This window comes from Oncorhynchus tshawytscha, linkage group LG33, assembly GCF_018296145.1.
Source record: "Oncorhynchus tshawytscha isolate Ot180627B linkage group LG33, Otsh_v2.0, whole genome shotgun sequence".
Classification (NCBI taxonomy): Eukaryota; Metazoa; Chordata; class Actinopteri; order Salmoniformes; family Salmonidae; genus Oncorhynchus; species Oncorhynchus tshawytscha.
Window position 1 is genome coordinate 2,700,050 of NC_056461.1, and position 27,893 is coordinate 2,727,942.

The 27,893-nt window shown below is 43.3% G+C and overlaps 1 protein-coding gene across 4 annotated transcripts; it reads right to left on the minus strand.

The window, feature by feature from the left end:
- Positions 1–479: 479 nt before the first annotated feature.
- On the minus strand, positions 480–27,770 carry LOC112230748 (outer dense fiber protein 2). Of its 4 annotated transcripts, XM_024397008.2 has the most exons (20): positions 27,615–27,761; positions 27,074–27,378; positions 16,001–16,114; positions 15,714–15,827; positions 15,350–15,523; positions 15,021–15,211; positions 14,366–14,513; positions 14,007–14,132; positions 13,615–13,689; positions 13,390–13,461; positions 13,163–13,279; positions 9,945–10,130; positions 6,241–6,350; positions 5,964–6,099; positions 5,489–5,599; positions 5,043–5,306; positions 4,803–4,903; positions 2,894–3,056; positions 1,773–1,898; positions 480–1,559 (listed from the first exon to the last, which is right to left on the minus strand). In XM_024397008.2, the coding sequence occupies exons 2-20, from the start codon at positions 27,074–27,076 to the stop codon at positions 1,389–1,391; spliced, it is 2,502 nt and encodes an 833-aa protein (XP_024252776.1). In that variant the 5' UTR covers positions 27,077–27,378; positions 27,615–27,761; the 3' UTR covers positions 480–1,388. The 4 variants fall into 4 exon arrangements, with proteins under 4 accessions (XP_024252776.1, XP_024252778.1, XP_024252775.1 ...); XM_024397010.2 differs by lacking the exon at positions 27,074–27,378 and having other exon boundaries at positions 15,371–15,523; positions 27,615–27,770; XM_024397007.2 differs by lacking the exon at positions 27,074–27,378 and having other exon boundaries at positions 27,615–27,770.
- Between the last annotated feature and the right edge of the window lie 123 nt (positions 27,771–27,893).

Genomic DNA, 27,893 nt, shown 5'->3' on the forward strand with positions numbered 1-27,893 from the left:
GTTAAGGAAGTTGTCAAGGAAGTGAGTTTGTGTTTATACATAACCTCCCGCCCCCACCTACCGTCAACCAATCATGTCAATGCGGAGCCTAACCGAGTCCTCCGCATTGTGACAACATTTGAGAGGCACTCGTCGATGCTGTACAGAGCTTGAATTGTCCTCTGCATGCCCCCATAGGCTCCGCAATTGCATCACACCTTCCGTACGTAGCCTCAGATCACATTTTCAGATCAAGCATAAATTATCTTTAAGAGACATTGAGTTACCGTAATCTCGACAACCCAGAAGAACCAAATGCTGTGTGACCTCAGGCCAGCTACTAGATTTGGGTCTGAAACTGGAGGATGTGATGTTGGGACTAGTATGTGGCAAGAAAAGGGTAGTTATTTTATGCAAGGTGATTTGTAGTTGACTGCTATGCAGTCGATGTTGAACAGGTCCACAGTTTTATGAGGCTATAACCGGAAAGAAAGAAATAATCTTGATGAAATTGCTTTATCGCAACTCAATACAACTTTATACATGTTCAAGGTATATAAAATGGCCATTACAAATATATATCTCCTATTTCATAATTAAAGCAGAAATATTTAAATTATTGACAAGAGCACAACTCCTTCACTGTTGATTCCTCTCATGGGTATCACATTTTAGACAAATACTGACACAAACAGCAAACAAACCAAATGAAATAATTGGTTTCATTGATATGGCTCTGTTTAGCAGATAGCACCATCATTAGCCTGGGTACCAGTCTGTTTGTGTCATCATGCCACTCCTTGTCATTCCAAACAGGAGTTGACACGATAGCACAAACAGATCTGGGTCTATGCTAACCAATCATAGCACCATTGGAACAATTCCATAATATGATAAGATGAAAAATAGACAAGATATATAACTCTACTATGACAAGTCCCAGATCTGTTGGACAGCTATGTTTTGGTACATTACATCTGTTAGGTGGCTGGTTACATGCTGTTGTATAGTAAGGTACAGAATGATACAGTATGCAGAGACATCATTGACAGTAGAACGGAAAACATAATGAAATCAGAAGGACGTGAACAACTATAGGACAACTGTAATTAATGCAGACAAGCTGGAAGTAAAGGCTGTGTAAACTTGATGTCTTATATTGTAACATTATTGATATTGTATAATTGGAACCATATTGATATAATGTATAATTGGAACATATACACCCACAAAATCAACATTGAATATAGTTGAAAAGAGCTCTGAGTATAGACCTGGATAATGATGTGTGTGTGTGTGATACGAGAGAATCTTTGGGGAAGAGTTCCCTCAAATGGGGTGTGTGTATTTGTGTGTGCGTGCATAGTGTAGGTGTGTGTTTTCTGAGAGAATCTTTGGGGAGAGTCCCCTCAGATGGGAGAAGGGGCCCGCAGAGTGCTGGTGAGGGCCGAGTCTCCGAACACGTTGGCATAAGAGGCTTTGAGGAACTGGACGTAGTTCTGCAGACTCCTGTTGGTGCTGTCCGACTGCTCCAGACGATCCTTCACATCCTGAAGACGGGATTGGTACCGCCGCTCTGCCTGAGGGTGGCAGAGGTGCACACACGCAGACAGACACACACCACAGCAATTCTATTATTAGAATGAAATATTATTTGATTTCTAAAGTGTGTGTGCCAAGATGTGTATTGTTATGAGTCACTATGTCTTTGACCGCAATAGTTTTAGAGATTATGAGAGATTATAATCAGAGTTGACGCTAGAGATGTGTATTTCTAAAACACTCTCCCTCACCTCCTCTTTGCTGCGACGGAGGGTGGTGAGTTCTGTGGTGGTCCTGCTTAGCTGGGTCTCCAGGTCCACCACCTTGGACTGGGTGGAGTGCTCTTTGGTGATCGCACGTTCCCGGGTCTGGGACACCTAATATAATAATATATGCCATTTAGCAGACACTTTTATCCAAAGTGACTTACAGTCATGTGTGCATACATTTTATGTATGGGTGGTCCAGGGAATTGGTCCCACGATCCAGGAGTTGCAAGCGCCATGATCTACCAACAGAGCTACAGAGGACCACCTATACACCAGGACCGTGATACTCCATCAGACAGAGCAACTGACTTGTTACAACAAGCATAAAACAAAATGGCTGTGCACCCCATGGGAAGAAAATGACAAAGTCAGTGTAAACTAATGTTGTTCTGTGAGTATTCACAATGCTAAAACGTAAAACAACCAAATCACTCAATGCAATACTTGCATCTCAATTTTACAATGTCCATGCAAAAAGCAGTAATAATTTTTACGACTTTTAAATGACCAGGGATTGGTTCGGATTTCTAAACTTTAAATATTGTTAATAATCAGTTATACTAGAGACATGAAGAGTGCCATAGTCTGGTTTCTACATCAGGAGTTAATGGGTATCTGTAGGAGGAATGTCTATGGTGGAGGCCTTTAAGCTTGGAATGTACTGAGTGAAGGAAAGACGATCACATCTTGGCAGGCACTGATAAGGGTGGAGAGAATTGGTTTCGTGAGGAAGGTGGCCGAGGTCAGGTTAAGGGAGAAGGAACAGTTTATTGCCCGCGTCACTTAATTTCCTGCCTAGCAACAAAGATGTAATGTTTAGAGAGAAGGAGGAGATTCCACCCCAAATTGGGGTGTATATACTACCACTTGTGGAACAATGTATTTGTCTTATGCAGCTGTATGACCCAATGGGGGAATACACTTGGTTTAAGCTTTACTAATCGTCCGTGAGTTTTAATAGGTTCATTTAGAACCTAACACCAGTGAACATAACACAAATGCACATATTGATCTCAAGCTGCAATGCTCCCTCCCACCCAGTTATTCCCCAAGTAGCCAATCCCCAGCCCCCCTCTCCCCATACCCGGGTGCCCCAGACAGACCTGGCGTCGGGCATCATCCAAGGCCTCCTCCAGCTGGCGGGTCAGGTGCGTGCACTCGTGGGACTTCTCCTCCAGCCGGAGCTGATTGCCATGGATGGTCTCCTCCCGCTTGGCGATCACCCCCACCAGGTCTCTGTTCTGACAAGTGGCCTCCTCTAGCTTCCTGTAAGGGAGAGATGGGATTTTTATTTTTTTATTTCACCTTTATTTAACCAGGTAGGCTAGTTGAGAACAAGTTCTCATTTGCAACTGCGACCTGGCCAAGATAAAGCATAGCAGTGTGAACAGACAACACAGAGTTACACATGGAGTAAATAATTAACAAGTCAATAACACAGTAGAAAAAAAAGGAGTCTATATACATTGTGTGCAAAAGGCATGAGGAGGTAGGCGAATAATTACAATTTTGCAGATTAACACTGGAGTGATAAATGATCAGATGGTCATGTACAGGTAGAGATATTGGTGTGCAAAAGAGCAGAAAAGTAAATAAATAAAAACAGTATGGGGATGAGGTAGGTAAAAATGGGTGGGCTATTTACCGATAAGACTATGTACAGCTGCAGCGATCGGTTAGCTGCTCAGATAGCAGATGTTTGAAGTTGGTGAGGGAGATAAAAGTCTCCAACTTCAGCGATTTTTGCAATTCGTTCCAGTCACAGGCAGCAGAGAACTGGAGCGAAAGGCGGCCAAATGAGGTGTTGGCTTTAGGGATGATCAGTGAGATACACCTGCTGGAGCGCGTGCTACGGATGGGTGTTGCCATCGTGACCAGTGAACTGAGATAAGGCGGAGCTTTACCTAGCATGGACTTGTAGATGACCTGGAGCCAGTGGGTCTGGCGACGAATATGTAGCGAGGGCCAGCCGACTAGAGCATACAGTGGTGGGTGGTATAAGGTGCTTTAGTGACAAAACGGATGGCACTGTGATAAACTGCATCCAGTTTGCTGAGTAGAGTGTTGGAAGCTATTTTGTAGATGACATCGCCGAAGTCGAGGATCGGTAGGATAGTCAGTTTTACTAGGGTAAGTTTGGCGGCGTGAGTGAAGGAGGCTTTGTTGCGGAATAGAAAGCCGACTCTTGACTTGATTTTCGATTGGAGATGTTTGATATGAGTCTGGAAGAAGAGTTTACAGTCTAGCCAGACACCTAGGTACTTATAGATGTCCACATATTCAAGGTCGGAACCATCCAGGGTGGTGATGCTGGTCAGGCGTGTGGGTGCAGGCAGCGAACGGTTGAAAAGCATGCATTTGGATTTACTAGCGTTTAAGAGCAGTTGGAGGCCACGGAAGGAGTGTTGTATGGCATTGAAGCTCGTTTGGAGGTTAGATAGCACAGTGTCCAAGGACGGGCCGGAAGTATATAGAATGGTGTCGTCTGCGTAGAGGTGGATCAGGGATCACCCGCAGCAAGAGCAACATCATTGATATATACAGAGAAAAGAGTCGGCCCGAGGATTGAACCCTGTGGCACCCCCATAGAGACTGCCAGAGGACCGGACAGCATGCCCTCCGATTTGACACACTGAACTCTGTCTGCAAAGTAATTGGTGAACCAGGCAAGGCAGTCATCCGAAAAACCGAGGCTACTGAGTCTGCCGATAAGAATATGGTGATTGACAGAGTCGAAAGCCTTGGCAAGGTCGATGAAGACGGCTGCAATGGATGGGTTCTCAAGCCCAGGTATGTTCACACATACACACACCATACAAACACGGTATACATAAACACACACACAGGGGGTCACATGTTTCTGCCAGGTCACAAACTAACAACGTATGAGCTCACTGTACTGTAAGTTGGATAAAAGCGTCGGTATATATTATGTGTCATACTACGCACACACACACACACTCTGTTCAGCGCGTTATGATATTGGCTCTGGAATGGCCATGACAGTCTGACCTCTCCAGACTCTCCACACGGTGCTGCAGCTGTTTGTTCTCCTCCAACAGGACAGACTTTTTCTGTCTCAGCAGCTCCACCTGGCTGCCTTGCTGCTCTACCTAGACACAAAACATAAACCATTATACTATTATTACCATATTATTAAATTGATAAAGCCAGTTTGGAAGATGTGCATACCATCACATTGTGTACAGCACACATACACCACCCCACACAACCCCCCCCCGACCGCCACACCTTTATGCGCAGGTCAGCCAGGACGATACTCAGCTCGGTGCTACGTCTCTCCTGGGCATGTTCTCTGTCCTGAGCTTCTTCCAGTAGGACCTCAGAGCGCCGCAGTGCCTCAGGAAGAGGCTCCAGCTCCGTCAGCCGGCCCAGCAGCTCCCTGCGCACCGCCTCCACTTCGCTCTCCAGCTGGTCCCGGACCTCCCGCACCTCTCGCTCTGCTTGTCCCAGCCTGGCACAGTACTCGTCCGCCTCCGCCCGTGTCTTCACCACCTGGGTGGTGGGTAGCATTACACAGAAGCACAGAAAACACATGAGGCACGCACGAACAATATACACACACATTGTAATTTATGGACTATAATTCTCCTTTTCATTTAGCCTATTATTGCATGTTTGCTTTCAGCACATTAAGAGTCTGTATGTGGGTACAACGTGTGTGTGTGTCTATTTACCTGGGCCTTGTAGTTGTCCACTAGGCTCTCGTATTGCTTCACAGAGGCTTTGACGTGTTGTACCTCTGACTGGGACAGAGTCAGCTTCTCCTCCACTGCAGACAACATGGCCTGAAAGAGGGGAACATATGCCTGTCAGCCTACAGTGCAGCACTGTGTGTCCATGTTATGATGCAATCCAATATCTGGTCGGCTAAATCTATGCATATTGAATTACTTTCAAATCTTTGTAATTTACTAGAACCAGAACCAACACCTACTATTTGGTACCGGGTACAGATGTAATTCTTGTAAATGACAAAGGACCACACAATTTGATTAATTCCCAGGCACAGATTAAGCCTAATGCATGATTTAAAAAGTATGCCCAATGAAGAATATCCATTCAAAGTGATTTTTTGTCCAACTAAAATGAATCTGTGTCTGTGAAAACTGGCCTAATAATTCCAAGAGTTAGTCCATTGTCATCACTGACCTTAAGGCTCTGGTTCTCTAGCTTGGCGTGGGTGCCCTCTGTGGTGAGGCTGTGCAGGCGGTCCAGGAGCCCCTCTCTCTCGGCCCGGGCCTTGTCCTCTGTCCCATGGAGTTGCTCTGTCAGGTCTGACACTCGGCTGCACGCATAGGGTATGGTCAGGATTATAAAGGTTTTTATGTTAGACCATAAATGTACAATTTGACCATATTCATGATTGCTCATGATGCTGTGTTCCCTATTATTCTGAGAAAAACTGAAGCAACTCTCTTTCTCTCACCTGTTGAGGACTGAGACCTCCATATCTAGCTGAGTCTTGTCCTTCATTTCCTGGGCGTGGCGACCACGCCAATTCTCTGCTGCCGATAGGGCCTCTACCATCTGGTTCTCCTGTGTAGGTAGCAACATCATCCAATAGATGTAAAAAGTATTTAAACCTTGTCCTGGTGAGCTACATGGTACATCTGGCTATTGTTCTAGCCCAATACTATCAAACGTAATTTGACTAATCATCAAGAAGTTCTTTATTGGAACATCTTGTTCCTAAGTATTGATGAGTTGTTCCATGTCAAATCAGCAAGCCAAATTGTTTCTGTAGTTAGACTGAACAAAAATATAAATGCAACAATTTCAAAATGTTTACTGAGTTACAGTTCATAAGTTAATCAGCCAATTAAAATAAATGCATTAGTCCCTAATCTATGGATTTCACATGACTTGGCATACAGATATGCATCTGTTGGTCACAGATACCTTAAACAAAAGGTGTGAATCAGAAAACCAGTCCGTATCTGGTGTGACCACCATTTGCCTCATGCAGCGCGACACATCTCCTTCGAATAGAGTTAATCAGGCTGTTGATTGTGGAATGCTGTCCCACTCCTCTTCAATGGCGATATTGGCAGGAACTGGAACAGGCTGTTCAATCCAGAGCATCCCAAACATGCTCAATGGGTGACATGTCTGGTGAGAATGCAGGCCACAGAGGAACTAGGACAGTTTCCAGGAATTGTGTACAGATCCTTGTGACATGGGGCCATGCATTATCATGCTGACACATGAGGTAATGGCAGCTGATGAATGGCACGACAATGGGTCTCAGGATCTCGTCACAGTATCTTCGTGTATTCAAATTGCCACTGAAAAATGACAATTGTGTTTGTCGCCCACACGCTGTCTGCCATCTGCCCGGTACAATTGAAACCAGAATTCATCCGTGAAGAGCACACTTCTCCAGCCTGGCAGTGGCCATCAAAGGTGAGCATTTGCCCAGTGAAGTCGTTTACGACGCCGAACTGCAGTCAGATCAAGACTCTGGTGAGGACGACGAACACACAGATGAGCTTCCCTGAGATGGTTGCTGACGGTTTTAGCAGAAATTCTTTGGTTGTGCAAACCCACTTTTATTTCAGCTCATGAAACCAACACTTTACATGTTGCATTTATATTTTTGTTCAGTGTAAATACAGATAAGATTAGCATTCCAGCAACAATATTAATGTATAGGATAACATTCAATAAATATAATACCCAACATCCAATTTTGGACCAAAGAAATTGTAAAAAGCCACCCACGGGCCCCCCACGCCAATCCAAACCTAACAACGAGTATACAGTATCAGTTCTCTATGTCAGACAAGTAGTATGGAGCTGCGGTTTGGAGTATTGTTTCTTCATCCTATGTAATGAATTCTCTGTTAATTTCGTGATTTCTTTCCTCTGCTCAGTGAAATTAGTCATTCAAGTTGTTTGGTTGATGTCCCAGCCAACATCCTGATATTACCAGGTTCTAACCACTGATGGTGTTGTTCCTGCTATTAAGTGGCAAAAATATATAATCCCCCACCTTCCCCCAAGCATTACAAGCATTTCGCTACAACCGCAATAACATCTTCTAAATATGTGTATGTGACCAATTACATTTGAGTTGATCGGGGCGGAAGGTAGCCTAGTGGTTACCCAAATTACAAAATTACATTTTGGTTTCCTTACCCTGTGGACAAGATGACAGCAACCCATGCAAATCCAATTCAAGTCAATGGTACCTATATTACCATTTTCGAGCTTCATTTCCAAATCATCCACAAGTAACATCATTGAGTTAAAAAATACTTAAAAAAAAAAAAATAATTTCATGATTTGAAAATGAAGAGTAATAATGCTAATATATGTACCAATGACTTGCAATGGATTTGTACAAAAATGCAAAAAAGATAGCAATTGAAACAGTGGCCAATAAAACGAAAGCATGGGCTACTGTCATTCCTTGTCAAGGCTTATAGGGTAAGGAAACCAATGTAATTTTGTAATTTGGGTGAACAATCTTCCAACTTTTTACACCTAATAACAGGAACAGCGACATCTAGTGGTCAGAACCTGGTAATATCAGAATGCAGGATGAGGCACGAAGCTAACAACTCAAATGACTCATTTCTCTGAATGGGGAAAACACCATTACCAAATTCACTGGGAATATAATACAAAGGATGAAGAATCAATATTTTCAAGCCGCAACTCCATAGTACATGTCAAACAAAGAGAACTGATACTATACAGTGCATTCGGAAAGTATTCAGACCCCTTCCCTTTTTCCACATTTTGTTACATTACAGCTTATATTATTTCTAAAAATGATTAAATTCACTTTTTCCTCATCAATCTACACACAATACCACATAATGACAAAGCAAAATACGTTTTTTAAAATGTTTGTAAATGTATAAAAAATAAAAAATAAATGAAATTCCTGATTTACATAAGTATTCAGACCCTTTGCTATGAGACTTGAAACTGAGCTCAGGTGCATCCTGTTTCCATTGACCATCCTTGAGATGTTTCTAGAACTTGACTGGAATCCACCTGTGGTAAATTCAGTTGATTGGACATGATTTGTAAATGCACACACCTGTCTATATAAGGTCCCACAGTTGACACTGCATGGCAGAGCAAAAACCAAGCCATGAGGTCAAAGGAATTGTCTGACACAGGATTGCGTTGAGGCACAGATCTGGGGAAGGGTACCAAAAAAAGCACTGACGGTCCCCAAGAACACAGTGGCCTCCATCATTCTTATGTTAGTCACTTAGTCATGAGGTTGATTGAAGGTCCTCAACAACATAGTGGCCTCCATCATTCTTAAATGGACGAAGTTTGGAACCACCAAGACTCTAACTAGAGCTGGCCGACCAGCCAAACTCAGCAACCGGAGGAAAAGGGCCTTGGTCAGGGAGGTGACCAAGAACCCGATGGTCACTCTGACAGAGCTCCAGAGTTCCTCCGTGGAGATAGGAAAATTTTCCAGATGGACAACCATCGCTGCAGCACTTCACCAATCAGGGCTTTATGGTAGAGTGGCCAGACAGAGCCAATCCTCAGTAAAAGGCACATGACAGCCAGCTTGGATATTGCCAAAAGCGACCTAAAGGACTCTCAGACCATGAGAAACAAGATTCTCTGGTCTGATGAAAACAAGATTGCACTCTTTGGCCTGAATGCAAAGCATCAGATCTAGACAAAACCTGGTACCAGGATTGAGTAAAGGGTTCGAAAACTTATGTAAATGTGGTATAAAACCTGTTTTTGTTTTGTCATTATGGGGTATTGTGTGTAGATTTATGAAAAACAACTTAATCAGTTTTAGAATAAGGCTGTAACAGAACAAAATGAGGGAAAAAGTCAAGAGGTCTGAATACTTCCTAAATGCACTGCAAATGTATTGAATATTATATGAATCCTACACACTAAATTGCCAATTTGGATGCAATCAATTATCTTAATTTCTCAGAGATAAATTATATTTCAACAAAATAATGTTGCAAGAATGCTAATCTTATCTGTTTCTAACAGAAATTATTTCAAAATAATCTGAGATGCTGAGTGTCAAAATGATCTTTCTTGTCCTTTTTGAGATGAAACGAGGATTAGACCAAACTGGTCTCAGATCTGTTCTAAGAGGTAGGTCACCATCTCCCTTCTTCCACCTACCATGTCCAGTAGCTGAGCTCTGAGCTGACCGGCGGTGTCTTCACTGCGCTCCGCCCGGTGTTTCTGGGCCCGCGTAGCCCTCTTCAGGGCTTCTTTGTTGGACTCCGACTGAAGTTTCAGACCCCGCAGCTGCTCCAGCAGGTGATCCATCTCTCCCTGCTGCTGGTTGGCCGCACGCTCCAAGTTCTGGACCAATCAGAAAGGAGTGGATAAAAAACAGGAAGACATTTTGTTTGCAGAGCCTAAAAGTAACAATACATTTTGTATGCAAAGAAAGAGAAAAAACAAGTGAGCCTCCACCCCCAATCTCCTGCCCCATTCCCCCAACCCCATGTCTCCCTACAACCACCCACCCCCTGCCCCCTCCTGGAAACCATGTTTTCAACTCCTTCCCATCCCCCCAGTACCCCTTACCCTTGGGCCTGAAAGCAAAAATATATATATAATTATGAAAATAGATAAATGCGCTATTTTGTTTATATGTTTGGGCTTTATAGATTGTTTATGTGTTGGGCTTTAGCTGAGATTATTCTTTACATAGTCAAGTGTACTTTTTCAGGCCTCAATAAAAAAATGTACATTCATTCTCGCTGTTGATAATTCTAAAGTTATAACTTCCAATAGTAACTGTATTCACTGGCGAACTGGGAGAGAGTGAGATGATTGCCATCTAAGAGCCAACATCTTTTTTGCAGCAGTGCTACCTGGCAGCAGTAATCGTCTCTCTGATTTATTGTGAGATTCAAGGAGCTATCATCGTTAAGTAACATAGTAGATGCAAAGAATTGAAGATTTACATTCATGCACTTCTAAATTAATTTAGTAAAAGGCTGCACTCCAGACCTCAAGGCATTATTGTGAAATATTGGAGTATGGGCATGCCATTTTGATTCCAAGTTAAGTAGTTTAAAAATTGTAATGGATTTTCTATGGATTTTTCCCAATAGCCAGAAGGGGGAGGCAAAAATACAGAAATTCAGCAATGGAAATACAATGCATTTGGAAAGTATTCAGACCCCTTGACTTTTTTCACATTTTGTAGTTACAGCCTTATTCTAAAATGGATTAAATTGAAAATAGAAATGTTTGCAGATGTAATAAAAATGTAAAACTGAAATACAACATTTACATAAGTATGGAGACCCTTTACTCAGTACTTGTTGAAGCACTTTTGGCAGCGATTACAGCCTTGAATCTTTTTGTGTATTACGCTACCAGCTTGGCACACCTGTACTTGGGGAGTTTCTCCCATTCCTCTCTGCAGATCCTCTCAAGCTCTGTCAGGTTGGATGGGGAGCGTCACTGCACAGTTATTTTCAAGTTTCTCCAGAGATGTTCCATCAGGTTCAAGTCTGGACTCTGGCTTTGCCACTCAAGGACATTTGTCTTGGCTGTGTATGTAGTTTTTTTTGTCCTATTGGATGGTGAACCTTTGCCCCAGTCTGAGGTTCTTCGTTTTTCTCTTTATTTAACAATCTTACAGTGGGGCAAAAAAGTATTTAGTCAGCCACCAATTGTGCAAGTTCTCCCACTTAAAAAGATGAGAGAGGCCTGTAATTTTCATCATAGGTACACTTCAACTATGACAGACAAAAATAGAAAAAAAAATCCAGAAAATCACATTGTAGGATTTTTATTGATTATTTATTTGGTCAATAACAAAAGTTTATCTCAATACTTTGTTATATACCCTTTACCCTTTGTTGGCAATGACAGAGGTCAAACGTTTTCTGTAAGTCTTCACAAGGTTTTCCCACACTGTTGCTGGTATTTTGGCCCATTCCTCCATGCAGATCTCCTCTAGAGCAGTGATGTTTTGGGGTTGTTGCTGGGCAACATGGACTTTCAACTCCCTCCAAAGATTTTCTATGGGGTTGAGATCTGGAGACTGGCTAGGCCACTCCAGGACCTTGAAATGCTTCTTACGAAGCCACTCCTTTGTTGCCCGGGCGGTGTGTTTGGGATCATTGTCATGCTGAAAGACCCAGCCACGTTTCATCTTCAATGCCCTTGCTGATGGAAGGAGGTTTTCACTCAAAATCTCACGATACATGGCCCCATTCATTCTTTCCTTTACACGGATCAGTCGTCCTGGTCCATTTGCAGAAAAACAGCCCCAAAGCATGATGTTTCCACCACCATGCTTCACAGTAGGTATGGTGTTCTTTGGATGCAACTCAGCATTCTTTGTCCTCCAAACACGACAAGTTGAGTTTTGACCAAAAAGTTATATTTTGGTTTCATCTGACCATATATATGACATTCTCCCAATCTTCTTCTGGATCATCCAAATGTTCTCTAGCAAACTTCAGACGGGCCTGGACATGTACTGGCTTAAGCAAGGGGACACGTTTGGCACTGCAGGATTTGAGTCACTGGCGGCGTAGTGTGTTACTGATGGTAGGCTTTGTTACTTTGGTCCCAGCTCTCTGCAGGTCATTCACTAGGTCCCCCCGTGTGGTTCTGGGATTTTTGTTCTTGTGATCATTTTGACCCCATGGGGTGAGATCTTGCATGGAGCCCCAGATCAACGGAGATTATCAGTGGTCTTGTATGTCTTCCATTTCCTAATAATTGCTCCCACAGTTGATTTCTTCAAACCAAGCTGCTTACCTATTGCAGATTCAGCCTTCCCAGCCTGGTGCAGGTCTACAATTTTGTTTCTGGTGTCCTTTGTCAGCTCTTTGGTCTTGGCCATAGTGGAGTTTGAGGTTGTGGACAGTTGTCTTTTATACTGATAACAAGTTCAAACAGGTGCCATTAATACAGGTAATGAGTGGAGGACAGAGGAGCCTCTTAAAGAAGAAGTTACAGGTCTGTGAGAGCCAGAAAACTTGCTTGTTTGTAATTGACCAAATACTTATTTTCCACCATAATTTGCAAATAAATTCATTAAAAATCATATAATGTGATTTAATGGATTTTCCCCCTCATTTTGTCTGTCATAGTTGAAGTGTACCTATGATGAAAATTACAGGCCTCTCATCTTTTTAAGTGGGAGAACTTGCACAATTGGTGGCTGACTAAATACTTTTTTGCCCCACTCTACATATGAAACCTTATTTGTTCATCGAAAACTGTGAATAACTCACCACAGGTTAATGAGAAGGGTATGCTTGAAAGGATGCACATAAGGCACAGGCAAAGTACATCAGTATAGCGAAATTAAGCTGCAAGTTGAATTGTGTCCAAATGGAAGCCATATAACGTCACTTTACCTTGATTTGCACAGCAAGACGGTTGTTGTCGGCCTCTTTGCTGCGTAACTGGCTCTGCAAATGGGCCCGAGTAGACTCCAGTACTTTAGACAGCTCGCCTGTGGTCTTAGCATTCTCCTGGAACAACAACAGAAAGCAAATAAATTATTCAAATCATTCAAATAATGAAACATTTGTTGAACACGCTGTTAGTGTGTGGGATGTAAAATACAACAACTATAGTTCACCTTCTCAGTGTCCATAAGTGTAGTCAGTTGATTAACCTCCCTCTCTTTCTCTTGAAGTTTCAAAACAAGATGCTGTGTGAGGAATGACACAGAAATGTAATTCAGTACAACCTTCTATCCATCAGCCGTCCAATAAGCACAAACCATTTTGAAGAGGACATTTTGGGGATTCATGATTCACTGAATATTTTGTTGACTGACAGTGGCATATTTAAAGAAACACACCGAGTTTTCTGCCTCTGTGTTCGTCAGCCTCTTCAGAAGTACATCTTTCTGCTCTGAAATCCTCATGGATTCCATCTGTTCAAAATAAATAAAAAACTGCCACCACCACAACAGGTAAAAGTGTAGCTATAAGAGGCCCGTATTTCAGGCCACAACATGATTAGATTCTAATCCTAGTTCCGAACGTCCATGGTTATTCATCATGTCAACATTTTCACCATCCTGGAAGTTTTTGAAACTTATGGGTTCAAGTAGGGTTAGGTTTCAAGATAAGGAAATTCGCTTACTTCGCTAATCATGTTGTGGCCCCAAATCAAGGCCGGTGTTATGGATTAAAGTGAGTTGCTCTACTCTTAGTCTGCCCTCTACTGGCATGGAGGGTGTACCGGTACCTCACGTCCATGCTGTTCCCTCAGTAGGTGGCGGAGAGTGAGGTTGGTGGACTCAAATGTTTCCAGTTTTTGGAGCAGCAACTCCTTCTGACGCGCCAGGAATGAAGACTCAGACCCCGACATTCTCTTTTCCAATCAAAATAAAGCATTTCAGATATCAATAGCTACTGTATATCCTTAAGGTTAGACCTACCGTATTTTGAAAGCCTATATGGGATCTTTGCATGGTTGGGGTCAATTCCAGTTCAATACAGTCAACTCTGGAAGTCAATTGATAAATGGTCTGTGCATTGGCATTTTAATCCATCCCCTGAATAGAAATGGTTTTGACCGCCAACCATGTCTCTGCTGACACTCACACTGGCGCTGGAGCTCCTCATCTTGGTGACGGTCTCTCTCAGGGCTGACACCTGCCTGGCAGCAGCCATCCCGTCCATCTCTGCCTCCATCAGCTTCCTGAGCAGGGTGTCCTTTTCCAGCTGAATCGACTCCATAGACCTCTCCACTCTGTACGTACAGGGGGGTTATGGCAGACACAACAGGAGAGAGGCAAAGGGATGGAAGATTTTGAATAAGGGGTACAGGAAAGATGTTTTATAGTTTCACGTTTATTTAGCACCTCTGTATATTATTAAGTAGGACAATTATATTATTTTGCGTGAGTCACTGGGGGCTGTTGACAACTTGTATTTTGCAACTTCTGACAATCAGATTTTATGAAAAACTACCAAATAGGCCATAGTGTGATAGCCTGCTAGGACTGTTGTTGGGTTAAAGGCATCTGAGAATCAAGGCTTATTACAGTCATGAGAGTGTTTTACTGGGGTCTGGTCTCGTGGTAGCGCTGCAGACTCCTGACAACACTTACCTGCTGGCGACGGGGTTATGAATCCCACCAGGGCCCTTCCCTTCTGCCTGCCACTCTGTATCGGTCGCCCTCTCTACTTTCTGACTAAGACAATTAAATACAATTTGAATGAACTATGGCTTCAAGTGTGTCTGTCTGGGCCATACCTGCTGGTGCAGTCCGTCTCCTCCAACATCTTCTCCATGGAGTGGCGCAGGCGGGAGTTTTCCCTCTCCGTGACCTCTAGCTCCTTGGACACCTCGGCTAGCTCCTCCTCCTGTTCCTCGATGACCCGCTGGGAGGCGCTCAGCTTCTCCGACTGGCGCTCCAACAGCTGCTCCTTCCTCCGCAGCTCCACCTGCACACATACACAGGCATGTACATACACACACGCACAAAAGCACACACTTAGAAGATGAATAAATGTATCAATGGGTGAGGGACTAGGGCAACATGTGGAACCGGTTCTAAGGAGAATTAAATGGGAGGGACAGACCTCACTCTTCAACGAGCTGACCTCAGTCATCAGGCTGTCAATCTTCCTCTCGTACTGGTTGATTCGTCCATGCAGCACTTCCTCCTCCTCTGACGACAGGTCGGCCAATCGCAGGGGAGAGTGGGAGGTCTCGGGCTCAGGTAATGGTGTGATCTCAAGGCGATGAGTCGGCCCCTAAGACATGGACAGGTCCAATGACCACAGACTATATGGCTTCTTTTGATCCATTTTATACCATATTAATGAAAGTGCTGATAGGAAAGTGTTGATAGGAGTGCTTTCATAAGATATTGCTTCAATAGGTGCAGTATGAATACATTGCATTAGTGGAGATGAGATAAAAGGAATGAAAAGCATGTCAGACCTCCCATTTGTAAGAGGCATCCCGCATTGAGGCCTTCCCAGGCGGTATCCATGGCACCCGTGTCTTCACCTTTGCAGTAGGTCGCAGGATTCCTCCATCACCCTTGGTCTTACCCTGCAAAGCAGTATAAGAAAAATGAATATACATTCAGAGACCTTTGGAAGGTATTCTCCGCTCTGTTTGTATCAGTTCAGCACCTTAGACCCTGAATCGGAACTGCACTGATATGAAATTAGGACATTTAATTAACTGTTTCAAATGTGTTTCCCTGAAAAGGGTTTTCCAACCTGTGGTGTCCTGGAAGGGCTCCTGCTCTTCTTCACATGCACGTGCACAGGCGTAGTCTCATTCACATGCACATGTAGTGGCGGTGAGATTGACCGGGTCCTCATTGCTTTTTTCTGTAAAAGAGCAGTGAGTCAACTAGGCAAAAGCCACAATATAGGCCCCCTTTTCTCCCGTATCATATTAGCCTTTATACTGTTGCCCATCACTACCACACCATCAAACAAACGCAACCAAAGTAATATCAAAGGAGACTTTTTCAAAGGGAGACTGAATTATATGCACTGTTAGGAACAGAGTAAATGGTGCAAAGCAGGACTTGATAGGGACAGATTCCATGGTTCAATCATCAACACAAACATAGATATGAAAGGAGGAGGAAGTGTAAACAAACAGGTTGGTTGACTGTCAGATGTGAACTGGCAGCTGATATGTAGTGATCATTCAAGTCAGTCCTTGTTTACAGTGTAGACAACACATGGCTGGTGTATCATTTTACCTGGGTGATATACAATTACTAGATCAAGAGTGGACTGGCTGGTTAAATTTTTGCCTAATGGGCCTGTATAACTTGTTAATTTTGCGCAAAGTTATAATTGTCAGGCTAATAGTGCGGGCCTTGAGGAAAACAATGGGCCATTGTGGGGGCCTCAAGGAAGAAAATGGGCTGGTGTGTTAGAAATACCAGAGATGATTTCTGGTCCCAGTCTGCCCCTGACTAGGATCATATGTCAGAGCAGTAGCAAAAAAGGTATACTTTTAGCGAAGGAAGGCACGGCAGGAGCATACCTTCTGAAGTTAAGAAGGGTTGGTCCTGGTCGGTTCCTGGATAGGAGACCAGATGTTACTGGAAGTGGTGTTGGGGGGGCAGTAGGAGGCACTCTTTCCTCTGGTCAAAGAAAAAAATATCCTAATGCTCCAGTGCAGTGATCGGGAACATTGCCCTGTGAAGGGTGCAATCTTTCGGATTGGACATTAAGACGGGTGTCCTGACTCACGGTGGTCACTAAAGATCCCATGGCACTTATCGTAGGGGTGTTAACCCCGGTGTCCTGGCTAAATTCCCAATCTGGGCCTCATATCATCCCCAGCTTCCAATTGGCTCATTCCTCACCCCTGTAACTATTCCCCAGGTCGTTGCTGTAAATGAGAACATGTTCTTCTAAGTCAATTTAACTGGTAAAATGAGTGTGGTGAACGGAGAGTGGCGAGGTAGGAGAAGAACAGAGGGAGGACGTGTGTTGAGGAAGAATGGCGCCAAGTACAACCCGTACTCTGATGGCTCAGAAATTGAACTTGACGAGAGTGAATTGCGTGTGGTGAAGACCTCTGAACCATGCCCCATGATCATGCAAAGGATGATTCTGGCACAGTGGGAGTGACATTTTTATAGAAAGTGGATCCCTGACTTTTGGCTGACCCATATAATTTGGGTACTGTTAAATCGGTGAAGGTAGCTCGAAGTGGAATTGTGATTTTCTGTTATCTTCCGCCCAGAGGGAGTTGACACTTTGCGTCACGCGCCTCAGGACAAGACCTGTGACTTGCTTTGCTCTCCGGAGCAGAGTGCCTTTGAAAAGAGAGATTACTGGGGTGGCGTTAAGTGTTGAGCAACTGAAATGTAAGATTCCCTGCGTCTGTGACACCCGCTGATCCAGTGGCGAGCGTGGTGAAACTGAGAAGACACCGTCTGTCCTTTTGAGTTTTGAAGCAAAGTCTTTATCTGACAAAGTCATGGTAGGATGTGTCAGTTATCCCATGAGAGCTTTTGTGCCGATCCCACTAAGGTGTTTTAGATGCCAAGCATATGGTCATGTTGCAGCAGTGTGTGGGAGGGAAATTCCGAGATGTGAGAAGTGTGCAGGAGGGCATGGAAAAAAGGAATGTGTAGTATCGGTGGAAAAAACGGTGTGTTTCAATTGTGGGGGTGCCCATGTTACTGGGGATCAGAAGTGCCAGTGCAAGAGATAGGCTGAGGTTGCAAAGGTCAGAGTAGAACAGAAGGTCACAAAATGTCGTCATAATATATGCACAAACTCACCAAAACTGTTTCGGCTGGGAAGCATGCCTTAACACCATCACTAAGTTTGCCGACGACATGACGATGGTAGGCCTGATCACCGATGAAGATGAGACAGCCTATAGGGAGGAGGTCAGAGACCTGGAAGTGTGGTGCAAGAACAACAACCTCTCGCTCAACGTCAGCATGACAAAGGAGCTGATTGTGGACGACAGAAAATGTAGAGATCGAGCACACAACCCACTCACATAAATGAGGCTGTAGTGGAGCGGGTCGAGAGCTTCAAGTTCATTGGTGGACATCACAAAGGATCAATCATTGTCCACAGACACCAACAGTCTTGAAGAGGGCACGACAACACCTCTAACCCCTCAGACGTATTCGATAGCTGCATCACTGTTTGGTATGGCAACTGCTTGGCATCCAAACGCTACAGAGGGTAGTTTGTACGGCCCATTACATCACTGGAACCGAGCTCCCTGCCAACCAGGACCTCTATACTGAGGTCGGATGTCTTAGCCGTGTCTGAATCCTGGCTTAGGAAAACCAACAAAAACCCTGAAGTTTCCATCCCTAACTATAACATTTTCCGCCAAGATAGAACTGCCAAAGGGGGAGGTGTTGCAATCAACTGCAGAGATAGCCTTCAGAGTTCTATCTTACTATCCAGGTCTGTACCAAAACAATTTGAGCGTCTACTTCTAAAAATTCACCTTTCCAGAAACAAGTCTCTCACCGTTGCCGCTTGCTTTTGACCACCCTCTGCCCCCAGGACACCATATGTGAATTGATTGCTCCCCATTTATCTTCTGAGATCGTGCTGCTAGGTGACCTAAACTGAGACATGCTTAACATCCTGGGCATCCTACAATCTAAGCTTGATGCCCTCAATCTCACACAAATTACCAGGTACAACCCCAAATCCGTAAACACGGGCACCCTCATAGATATCATCCTAACTAACTCGCCCTCCAAATACACCTCTGCTGTCTTCAACCAAGATCTCAGTGATCACTGCCTCATTGTCTTCATCCGTAATGGGTCTGCGGTCCTCATCACTGTCAAACGCTCCCTAAAATACTTCTGCGAACAGGCCTTTCTAATTGACCTGGCCGGGGTATCCTGGAATGACATTGACCTCATCCCGTCAGTAGAGGATGCCTGGTTATTCTTTAAAAGTGCCTTCCTCACCATCTTAAATCAGCAAGCCCCATTTAAAAATGTAGAAGTAGGAACAGATATAGCCCTTGGTTCACTCCAGACCTGTCTGCCCTTGACCAGTACAAAAACATCCTGTGGCATTCTGCATTAGCATCAAATAGCCCCCATGATATGCAACTTTTTCGGGAATTTAGGAACCAGTATACACAGGCAGTTAGGAGAGCTAAGGCTAGCTTTTTCAAACAGAAATATGCATCCTGTAGTACAAACTCAAAAAAGTTCTGGGACACTGTAAAGTCCATGGAGAATAAGAGCACCTCCTCCCAGCTGCCCACTGTACTGAGGCTAGGAGACACTGTCACTACCGATAAATCCACAATAGCTGAGAATTTCAATAAGCCTTTTTCTATGGCCGGCCATGCTTTCCACCTGGCTACCTCTACCCCGGTCAACAGCCCTGCGCTCCCCACAGCAACTCGCCCAAACCTCCCCCATTTCTCCTTCACCCAAATCCAGATAGCTGATGTTCTGAAAGAGCTGCAAAATCCGGACTCCTACAAATCAGCCGGGCGAGACAATCTGGACCCTCTCGTTCTAAAAGTACCAGCCGAAATTATTGCAACCCCTATCACTAGCCTGCTCAAACTCTCTTTCGTATTGTCTGAGATTCCCATAGATTGGAAAGCTGCCGCAGTCATCCCCCTCTTCAAGGGGGGGGGCGACACTCTAGACCCAAACTGCTACAGGCCTATATCTATTCTACCCTGAATTTCTAAGGTCTTTGAAAGCCAAGTTAACAAAGATTATTGACCATTTCGAATCTCACCGTACCTTCTCCGCTATGCAATCTGGTTTCAGAGCTGGTTATGGGTGCACCTCAGCCACGCTCAAGGTCCTAAACGATATCATAACCGTCATCGATAAGATACATTACTGTGCAGCAGTATTCATCGACCTGGCCAAGGCTGAACTCCGATAGAGTTCAGTATGTCAAATCTGAGGACCTGTTGTCTGGACCTCTGGCAGTCACTATTGGGGAGTTCAATTCTCGGGCCAACTCTTCTCTGTATACATCAGTGATGTTGCTCTTGCTGCTGGTGAGTCTCTGATCCACCTCTACGCAGACGACACCATTCTGTATACTTCTGGCCCTTCTTTGGACACTGTGTTAACAACCCTCCAGGCAAGCTTCAATGCCATACAACTCTCCTTCCGTGGCCTCCAATTGCTCTTAAATACAAGTAAAACTAAATGCATGCTCTTCAACCAATCGCTACCTGCACCTGCCCGCCTGTCCAACATCACTACTCTGGACGCCTCTGACTTAGAATATGTGGACAACTACAAATACCTAGGTGTCTGGTTAGACTGTAAACTCTCCTTCCAGACTCACATTAAACATCTCCAATCCAGAATTAAATCTGGAATCGGCTTCCTATTTTGCAACAAAGCATCCCTCACTCATGCTGCCAAACATACCCTCGTAAAACTGACCATCCAACAGATCCTCGACGATGCCATTTACAAAATAGCCTCCAACACTCCACTCAACAAATTGGATGCAGTCTATCACAGTACCATCCATTTTGTCACCAAAGCCCCATATACTACCCACCACTGCATGCTCTCGTGGTCTGGCCCTTGCTTCACATTCGTAGCCAAACACACTGGCTCCAGGTCCTCTACAAGTCTCTGTTAGGTAAAGTCCAGACTTAGCTCACTCGTCACCATAGCAGCACCCACCCGTAGCAGGCACTCCAGCAAGGAATTCTCACTGGTCACCCCCAACGCCTTTTCTTCCTTTGGCCTCCTCTCCTTACAGTTCTCTGCTGCCAATGACTGGAACAAATTGCAGAAATCATAGCAGCTGGAGACAAATATCTCCCTCACTAACTTTAAGCACCAGCTGTCAGAGCAGCTCATAGATAACTGAACCTGTACATATCCCATCTGTAATTAGCCCATCCAACTACCTCATCCCCATACTGTATATATGTATCTTGCTCCTTTGCACCCCAGTATCTCTACTTCAACATTCATCTTTTGCACATCTATCACTCCAGTGTTTAATTGCTAAATTGTCATTATTTCGCCTATTTATTGTCTGCCTCCCTTATCTTACCTCATTTGCACACACTGTATATACTTTCTCTATTGTGTTATTGACTGTATGTTTGTTTATTCCATGTGTAACTCTGTGTTGTTGTTTGTGTCGCACTGCTTTGCTTTATCTTGGCCAGGTCGCAGTTGTAAATTAGAACTTGTTCTCAACTATCTGGTTAAATAAAGGTGAAATAAAGTAAATAAATAAAAAATAATGACCATCGTTATGTTTGGAGGAGAAAGGGGGAGGCTTGCAAGCCAAAGAACACCATACCAACCGTGAAGCACGGGGGTGGCAGCATCATGTTGTGGGGGTGCTTTGCTGCAGTAGGGACTGGTGCACTTCACAAAATAGATGGCATCATGAGGGAGTAAAATTATGTGGATATATTGAAGCAACATCTCAAGACATTAGTCAGGAAGTTAAAGCTTGTTTGCAAAAGGGTCTTCCAAATGGAGAATGACCCCAAGCATACTTCCAAAGTTGTGGCAAAATGGCTTAAGGACAACAAATTCAAGGTATTGGAGTGGCCATCACAAAGCCCTGACCTCAATCCCATATGAAATTTGTGGGCAGAACTGAAAAAGCGCGTGCGAGCAAGGAGGCCTACAAACCTGACTCAGTTACACCAGCTCTGTCAGAGGAATGGGCCAAAATTCACCCAGGTTATTGTGGGAAGCTTATGGAAGGCAACCCGAAACATTTGACCCAAGTTAAACAATTTAAAGGCAATGCTATCAAATAGAGGTCGACAGACTATGATTTTTCAATGCCGATACCGATTATTGGAGGACCAAAAAAGCCGATACCGATTAATCGGACGATTTTTAAAAATGCATTTGTAATAATGACAATTACAACAATACTGAATGAACACTTATTTTAACTTACTATAATACATCAATAAAAATCAATTTAGCCTCAAATAAATAATGAAACATGTTCAATTTGGTTTAAATAATGCAAAAACAAAGTCTTGGAGAAGTAAAAGTGCAATATGTGCCATGTAAAAAAGCTAACGTTTGAGTTCCTTGCTCAGAACATATGAAAGTTAGTGGTTCTGTTTAACATGAGACTTCAATATTCCAAGGTAAGAGGTTTTAGGTTGTAGTTAATATAGTATTTATAGGACTATTTCTCTCTATACCATTTGTATTTCATATACCTTTGAGTCTTGGATGTTCTTATAGGCACTATAGTATTGCCAGTGTAACAGTATAGCTTCCGTCCCTCTCCTCGCCCCTACCTGGGCTCGAACCAAGGAACACATCGACAACAGCCACACTCGAAGCAGCGTTACCCATCGCTCCACAAAAGCCGTGTCCCTTGCAAAGCAAGGGGAATAACTACTACAAGTCTCAGAGCGAGTGAAGTTTGAAACGCTATTAGTGCGCACCCCGCTAACTAACTAGCCATTTCACATCGGTTACACCAGCCATTAGGCTGATAGGCTTGAAGTCATAAACAGCGCTGTGCTTGCGAAGAGCTGCTGGCAAAACGCACGAAAGTGCTGTTTGAATGAATGCTTACGAGCCTGCTGCTGCCTACCATCGCTCAGTTAGACTGCTCTATCAAATCATAGATTTAATTATAACATAACACACAGAAATACGAGCCTTTGGTCAATAATATGGTAGAATCCGGAAACTATCATTTCGAAAACAAAACGTTTATTATTTCAGTGAAATACGGAACCGTTCGGTATTTTATCTAACGGGTGGCACCCCTAAGTCTAAATTCTTGCTACATTGCACAACCTTCAATGTTGCATATATCCTGACTCTGCGTGCAACGAACACAAGAGAAGTGACACAATTTCACCTGGTTAATATTGCCTGCTAACCTGGATCCCCCAGTGTTGCATCGATTATATGCAACGCAGGACACGCTAGATAAACTAGTAATATCATCAACCATGTGTAGTTATAACTAGTGAATATGATTGATTGATTGTTTTTTATAAGATAAGTTTAATGCTAGCTAGCAACTTACCTTGGCTTCTACTGCATTTGCCTAACAGGCAGTCTCCTTGTGGAGTGCAACAAGAGGTAGGTGGTTATTGTGTTGGACTAGTTAACTGTAAGGTTGCAAGATTGGATCCCTCGAGCTGACGTTCTGTTGGCTGTGTGCTTAGGATCGTTGTCCTGTTGGAAGGTGAACCTTTGCCCCAGTCTGAGGTGCTGAGTACTCTGGAGCAGATTTTCATCAAGCATCTCCCTGTACTCTTTGCCTCGATCCTGATTAGCCTCCCAGTCCCTGCCGCTGAAAAACTTCCCCACAGCATGATGCTGCCCCCACCATGCTGGGGATGGTGCCAGGTTTCCTCCAGACGTGACGCTTGGCATTCAGGCCAAATAGTTCATTATTGGGTTCATCAGACAAGAGAAACTTGTTTCTCATGGTCTGAATCTTTATGTGTCTTTTGGCAAAGTCCAAGTGGGCTGTCATATGCCTTTTACTGAGGAGTGGCTTCTGTCTTGCCACTCTACCGTAAAGGCCGGATTGGTTGAGTGCTACAGATATGGTTGCCCTTCTGGAAGCTTCTCCCATCTCCACAGAGGAACTCTTTAGCTCTGTCAGAGTGATCATCGGGGTCTTGGTCATCTCCCTGACCAAGACCCTTCTCCCCCGATTGCTCAGTCTGGCCACATGGCCAGCTCCAGGAAGAGTCTTGGTGGTTCCAAACTTCTTCCATTTAAGAATGATTGAGGCCACTGTGTTTATGGGGACCTTCAATGCTGCAGAAATGTTTTGGTACCCTTCCCCAGATCTGTGTCTCAACACAATCCTGTCTCAGAGCTCTACGGACAATCCCTTCGACCTCATGGCTTGGGTTTTTCTCGGACATACACGGTCAACAATGGGAACTTATATAGACAGTTGTGTAACTTTCCGAATCATCCCGGAGTCGCCTCTTCACTGTTGACGTTGAGACTAAAGGTTGACCAATTAATCGCCATGGCTGATTAATTATGGCCTTTTTCAAGTTTTCATAACAATCGGTAATCTACCCTTATGGCCGATTACATTGCAATTCACAAGGAGACTGTGTGGCAGGCTGACCACCTGTGACGCGAGTCCAGCATCAAAAGGACCTTGTGGTTGTAAGGAGACATGGTAAGTTGCTAGCTAGCATTAAACTTATCTTATAAAAAACAATCAATCTAAACATAATCACTAGTTAACTACACACGGTTGATGATATTACTAGGTTAACTAGCTTGCCTTGCGTTGCATATAATCAAAGCGGTGCCTGTTAATTTGCCATCAAATCACAGCTTACTTCAACTTCGCCAAACGGGTGGTGATTTAACAAAAGCACATTTGCGAAAAAAGCACAATCGTTGCACAAATATACCTAACCATGAACATCGATGCCTTTCTTAAAATTAATACACAGAAGTATATTTTTTAAATCTGCACATTTTGTTAAAATAAATGCATGTTAGCAGGCAATATTAACTAGGGAAATTGTGTCACTTCTCTTGCGTTCAGTGCAAGCAAAGTCAGGGTATGTGCAGAAGTTTGGGCCGCCTGGCTCGTTGCGAACTGTATGAAGACCATTTCCTAACAAAGACCATAATTAATTTGCCAGAATTTTACATAATTATGACATAACATTGAAGGCTGTGCAGTGTAACAGCAATATTTAGACATAGGGTTGCCACCCGTTCGATAAAAAAGGGAACGGTTCCGTATTTCACTGAAAGAATAAACGCTGTGCTTTCGAAATGAAGGTTTCCGGATTTGACCATATTAATGACCTAAGGCTCGTATTTCTGTGTATTTATTATATTATAATTAAGTCTATGATTTGATATTTGATAGAGCGGTCTGACTGAGCAGTGGTAGGCAGGAGCAGGCTCGTAAGCATTCATTCAAACAGCCCTTTACGGTGTTTGCGAGCAGCTCTTAGCAATGCTTGAGGCACAGCGCTGTTTATGACTTCCAACCTATCAACTCCTGAGATTAGGCTGGCAATATTAAAGTGCCTATAAGAACAACCAATAGTCAAAGGTATATGAAAAACAAATGGTAAAGAGAGAAATAGTTGACACGTCATAATTCCTATAATAACTACAACCTAAAACTTCTTAACTGGGAATATTGAAGACTCGTGTTAAAAGGAACCACGTTTTAAGTTCCTTGCTCAGAACATGAAAAGTTAGCTTTTTAACCTGGTACATATTGCACTTTTACTTTCTTCTCCAACACTGTTTTTTTGCATGATTTCAACCAAATTGAACATGTTTCATTATTTATTTGAGACTAAATTGATTCTTATTTATGTATTATGTTAAAATAAAAGTGTTCATTCAGTATTGTAATTGTCATTATCACACATTCACATATATATGAAAATAATCCGATTAATCGGCATCAGCTTTTTTTTGGTGCTCCAATAATCGGTATCGGCGTTGAAAAATTATAATCAGTCGACCTCTAGAGTCTAGTACTGAAAGCATAAGCTACAGCTAGCTAGCACAGCAGTGCATAAAATGTGGTGAGTAGTTGACTCAAAGAGACAGAAAGACAGTAGTTGAACAGTTTTGAACAAATTCACCTCTTCCAAAAATGAAGAGAGATGGTCTTTTTTTAAACTTTCAGTTTAAATTATTTAGCTAGTAAATGCAGCTAGCTAGTTTTGCCTACTCAAACAGAGGGATGCTATGTTAGCTAGCTGGCTATGACTATCCAACACAACACTGGAACTCTTCCAAGTCAAGGTAAGCTTTTGGTTTGACTCATTTATTGCCACCGGGGCCCACTGGTGTAACTGCTTACTGACTGTACACTGTAACACTACTGCATTATTATAGCGGTTTACTAACCTGTTAGTTCTATTAACTGTATTGATTGATGTTACTTTAGCTAATATGGTGACAACAATGTAGGCTGTCTGTAGCAGTTATGATATGGCTTGGAAAGTTTTTTTTGCATGGTCTCATGCAGCTGATGTGTTGTGCATTGAAGTCCAGAAGTGAATGGAAAAGGTGAGAGGAAGAGAGCGCATAGATGCGAGAAGGAACACAATGTGGCTGCTATGAAAGTGCACTGTGTTTACGTTACCAGGGGAGTATTCATTCCTCCGATTCTGTTGAAAAACGTTTCTTAAACGAATGCAAACGGAACGAAACTGAGATAAACATACCTGAATTTGTCCAATGGAAACTCTTGTTTGCAACTGTTAGACTAATGATTACACTCTAGATCAGCTAGATGCAGGCAAGAGTGTGCAAGGCAGTATTGAATGTGTCACCGTCTGTCAACTCAAATGTTTCTCTCAACCTTTGTTTACCCACGTTGTAAACTTTCATTCATAGGCTAGGTTGTAGCAACCTCGATGGGTATAGGGATAATTTCAGTATCATGTAGTAGCCTAAACCTTTTACATTGAACTGAGTGAATGGGATATGAATGACAGTCATCCAATATGCTGTAATATAAATAAGGCCATGCTCATAAAAATTGTTTTGTTCTCCCTCATCTTAAACGCCCCCGACCGCCACTGTACCCGTCTCCTGTTATGTTGACTCAGTTTATAAAGAACGTATATAGTCTTGTTCTTTCTATAACAGTATTCTCTCTTGAACGGAGTTCATCGAGTTTCCCTGCCCTAGCCTGCCTAGGCCATATGCCTGTGCTCAATATCGACATATGCACACATTTATTGCTTTAAAATATATATTATTGGCACTGGCAGCTAAACTTATCAACACTAAATAGACACTTCTTAAATATACATGTCACAATTCCAGACATAACAATGCACAATATATATTTTCTGACCATGTATGCGCTCACTTTGCCTGCGTTGCTTTACGTTGACGCGAGAGAATGAGACTTTCTAATTCCAAGTAACGTTATACATGGCGGCGTTGACGCTCGCGGCCCGTCTGTTCTCTCTCATTCAGTTCGGTGCATTCTAATTCCAGCGTGTACACGCTCGTAAAAATAAACACTTTTCGTTTTGATTTTGTCTTCAGAGTAAACTGAAGCCAGTGTACTAACGTTACTGTAGTTCCACCTCTTCCTTCCCAATACAATCCAATTTGTCAGGCTGAAGCTGCAACTTGTTGAGCAGGAGCTTGTAACTGCCAATCAAACTATAAGTAGTTAGTAAGATAGCCACTATCTAGTAAGCTAGATAGATATAAATAGCTAAAGAAATGCAGTAATGTATTGTAGCTAGCTAACGTTAGATAGCAAGCTAAACCACGGGCTTTGGCTAAACAGAATTTATGCTAAGGAGACTGCGATGTGTTCAAATTGATTAGCTAAAATAACCAATTGTTTAAGTACCTTTTTAAGAACACCAGAAGTAACTCACCATGTGAGATTCCAAATATTCGTCGAAATTGTGGTTTATGGATATTGTGACATATAGTTTACGTAGCTAGCTACCATTTCATTCAAAAGGCAAAGCAAAGACAGTGGGCAAAGCGTCCTCCAAAACACCATTCTTCCGGTAGCAGCGTTCCGGTAGGTGATTGGCTCATTCAAAACTTTGCTGATCTGTGAATGGAGCAAAGAGCTGACCTTTGGTGGAGTTATGTTCCACGTTGTCCGTAGCAACGGGTCCCTACAAATCAAATCACATTTTATTTTT

Excerpts from the sequence above, each read along its gene's own strand:
- LOC112230748 (XM_024397007.2), bottom strand. Across the intron at positions 13,690-14,006 it reads GGGAACAGCATGGACGTGAG|ATGGAATCCATGAGGATTTC; the intron begins GTACCGGTACAC and ends TATTTTGAACAG. Across the intron at positions 1,899-2,893 it reads TGGATGATGCCCGACGCCAG|GTGTCCCAGACCCGGGAACG; the intron begins GTCTGTCTGGGG and ends TTATTATATTAG.